Below are 2728 nucleotides of genomic sequence, written 5' to 3' on the forward strand. Positions count from 1 at the left end.
TATATAATTTTCATTATTGTAAGTACAGCACTGCGAAAAAACTGTACGAGGAACTTTTGACCATTGTCTCACTTGCATCAGTTTTCCACACTAATGGTCAGTTTTTTGAATGGGACTCAGTTAAAACAGATGAATTTTTATTATTCTCATGTAAAAATCAACTACACTTATTGAGTGTTCTCAACTACAATAACGTGTAGGATGACTAGAGTCACCCTTTTAAGTTATTTAGTGAAAAATCAATAAGAGGCAGAGCATACCTGAATAACGAAATATACTATCAGAATTTGGTAAGTTTCTCTAATATAATTTGCTTTCTTCTGAACATAGAAAAGTTACACACAAAGTTCATGGGCTTCTGTCAGTTGTTGATGAAAATGTAGAAATAGAAAGTAAGAGAACAAACTTTACTGAAACCTAGGAGAGAGCCTTACTTAGTATGTTGAATTGGAAACATCAAATGATCAATATTTTTCGAGTTTGCTTAGAATTCAAAGTATTTTTTATTTATTCATACTGTTTCTTAAATATACTTCATGATAACCTTCATTTTTTAAAATTAAATCAACATTTTATTTTTTATTATACATCAAATGATCAATATTTTTCGAATTTGGTTAGAATTCAAAGTATTTTTTATTTATTCATACTGTTTCTTAAATATACTACATGATAACCTTCATTTTTTAAAATTAAATCAACATTTTATTTTTTATTATACATACATCAAAAGTATAAAATGTGTTTTTAACCTTGTGTTGTACAGATCTTATTATTTATTATTACTATGTTTTTGTTTTTTTATAATTTACATCCTATGATTTATAATTTGTAGTTTAATTGTTAGTGTTATTATTAAAAGTTTTGAATCACTAAGGAATAATGGCATATGTAGGTAGATTTATACAGAACTGTAAGCAGACTCATGACAGAAGTCAATGTCAAGCCATAGGATAAAAAAAAATTACATTGCTACAATACGATTTGTATTCCACACTCCGCCCATTTGAAAATTCCAGAGCAGAATTACTAATACAAGTGCTAAAATCATACATGTTAGTTTAAATTGTGTTGATATATGTGCCTTAAATCATTTAACCAAAACATATCATAGAATAACAAAAATGCTTTAAATAAAATAAAAAATATAATACCTCAGCTTTTCCATAAGGAACATAATCTATTTTTAATAAATTAGGAACTTTTTCAACTGAAGGTAGAAGCTGCTGAACAAAAAAACTTCTAGAATCAGGGCAAAGACATTCATAATAAACAGTTATTTGCAAATACGCTGATCCAACATTTGTAACGACTACTCCACTGTTGTGAAAATGATCAACCTAAACAAACACATAGAATAAAATTCTAACAGCTAATACAGTACAAAATATACTAAAACATACCACAGAAATTTCAAGTAGGGTAATAATTCACACAGTTCTGGGAAAGTTTTTAAACATAAAATTATTAGGACATTAATTACATCCAGGTTAAGCGATAAAATTAGTAAAAATTTGGTACTTAGCAATATAGCTCAAATATTTATTATATTTTAACTTTGCCAACTAACCTAAATATTATAGATACATCAAATAAATACAACAACAATTTAAATAGGGAAATAATTTACCTCCGTTGGCGATTTCAAAATATAAAAGAATGAAATAAAAAAAAAAGTAAACAGTAATAAAAAAACAACTATTCGTATCCTAAGACACTTAGTAACAAGCATCGTTAATTGACTAAAATAAAACTATCACATTATCAATAAAACTTAACTACTTAAAACCTTATCAAACCACATCTAAATTCCACTTGAATTTGAGCCAACCACTCAGTAAACAGTAAGTCAAAGAATAATCGATCAAAAAATTTATTTCTTTAAGAAATGAGTGCTATGGACATTAAGAAACATGTTACCTACTTAGCTAATAAATATCCTGTCTAACTATAACCGGTCTGTCCTGGTTACGACTAAACCCGAAACCAAAATTTATGTAAGTATGTACAAATTGACATATTTTTATGTCGTATTTTTGTGTTCATCAACAAATATAATTTCAAAAACCACGCAAAAAATGAAACTTTATTTGTATAGTATGTTATACATTTAAAAAAATATATTAATGTTAATCTTAATAAAAATAGTAATCATTGCTGTGATAGTAGGTTTGTTCCAACACCCCTGACAGTGTCCCTCTATCTATCGGCAGAGGGAGCAAAATAAGCCTGAACTGATGGAAGTCAATCCACAGAGATTACGGAGGAGAATCTCTCAAAGGACAAATGGATCCGCGAGTGAAGCTACGGAATTGTCTGAGATCTCAGATACAGAAACCGAGGGAGGAGACACTGGGCGAGAGGACGGTCAGCAAAGCAAGAGAAGAACACGGAGGTGAACAGGAGAAGCAGCTAGAACAGCAGGAAATTTCTGAGGAGTGAACGCACAGAGGGGCGACCGCACGTTGAAGAACCACCATGTGAGAGGAGGGCACGGCGGTTTGCCTATTATACTAGCGAACAGAGGAATAAGCTGCTTGCAAGACACTGGCAGCTCTGACACGATCGTCTGTCGAGAGGCCCTTGAGAGATTGAGTGACAGAGAAAGGGAACTACAGGTCAAAGTATGTAACTGTCAGTTGATCACTCTGGGTGGACCCTGCAGCATTGATGGGGAAGCAGAAATGAAATTAGACAAGTGGGGGGCTAAGGGGAAGAAGATAATTTT

The 2728-nt window shown here is 31.4% G+C and overlaps 1 protein-coding gene across 2 annotated transcripts in view; it reads right to left on the minus strand.

Moving 5' to 3' along the window:
- The window catches only part of LOC106687625 (gamma-interferon-inducible lysosomal thiol reductase), a 40415-nt gene extending 38575 nt beyond the window's left edge, over window positions 1–1840 (minus strand). Inside the window, exons 1-2 of one of the 2 annotated variants that reach the window (XM_014431608.3) lie at window positions 1631–1836; window positions 1155–1340 (exon numbers count right to left, since the gene is read on the minus strand). In XM_014431608.3, coding sequence (XP_014287094.1) covers window positions 1155–1340; window positions 1631–1732 — 288 coding nt within the window. In that variant the 5' untranslated portion in view covers window positions 1733–1836. Of the gene's footprint in view, window positions 1–1154; window positions 1341–1630 lie in introns of both variants that reach the window. The other variant, XM_067047804.1, reaches the window with a different exon arrangement.
- Window positions 1841–2728: the final 888 nt, after the last annotated feature.

Source organism: Halyomorpha halys, unplaced genomic scaffold (assembly GCF_000696795.3).
Source record: "Halyomorpha halys isolate HHAL.00 unplaced genomic scaffold, Hhal_1.1 Scaffold989.1, whole genome shotgun sequence".
In the NCBI taxonomy this organism is placed as follows: domain Eukaryota; kingdom Metazoa; phylum Arthropoda; class Insecta; order Hemiptera; family Pentatomidae; genus Halyomorpha; species Halyomorpha halys.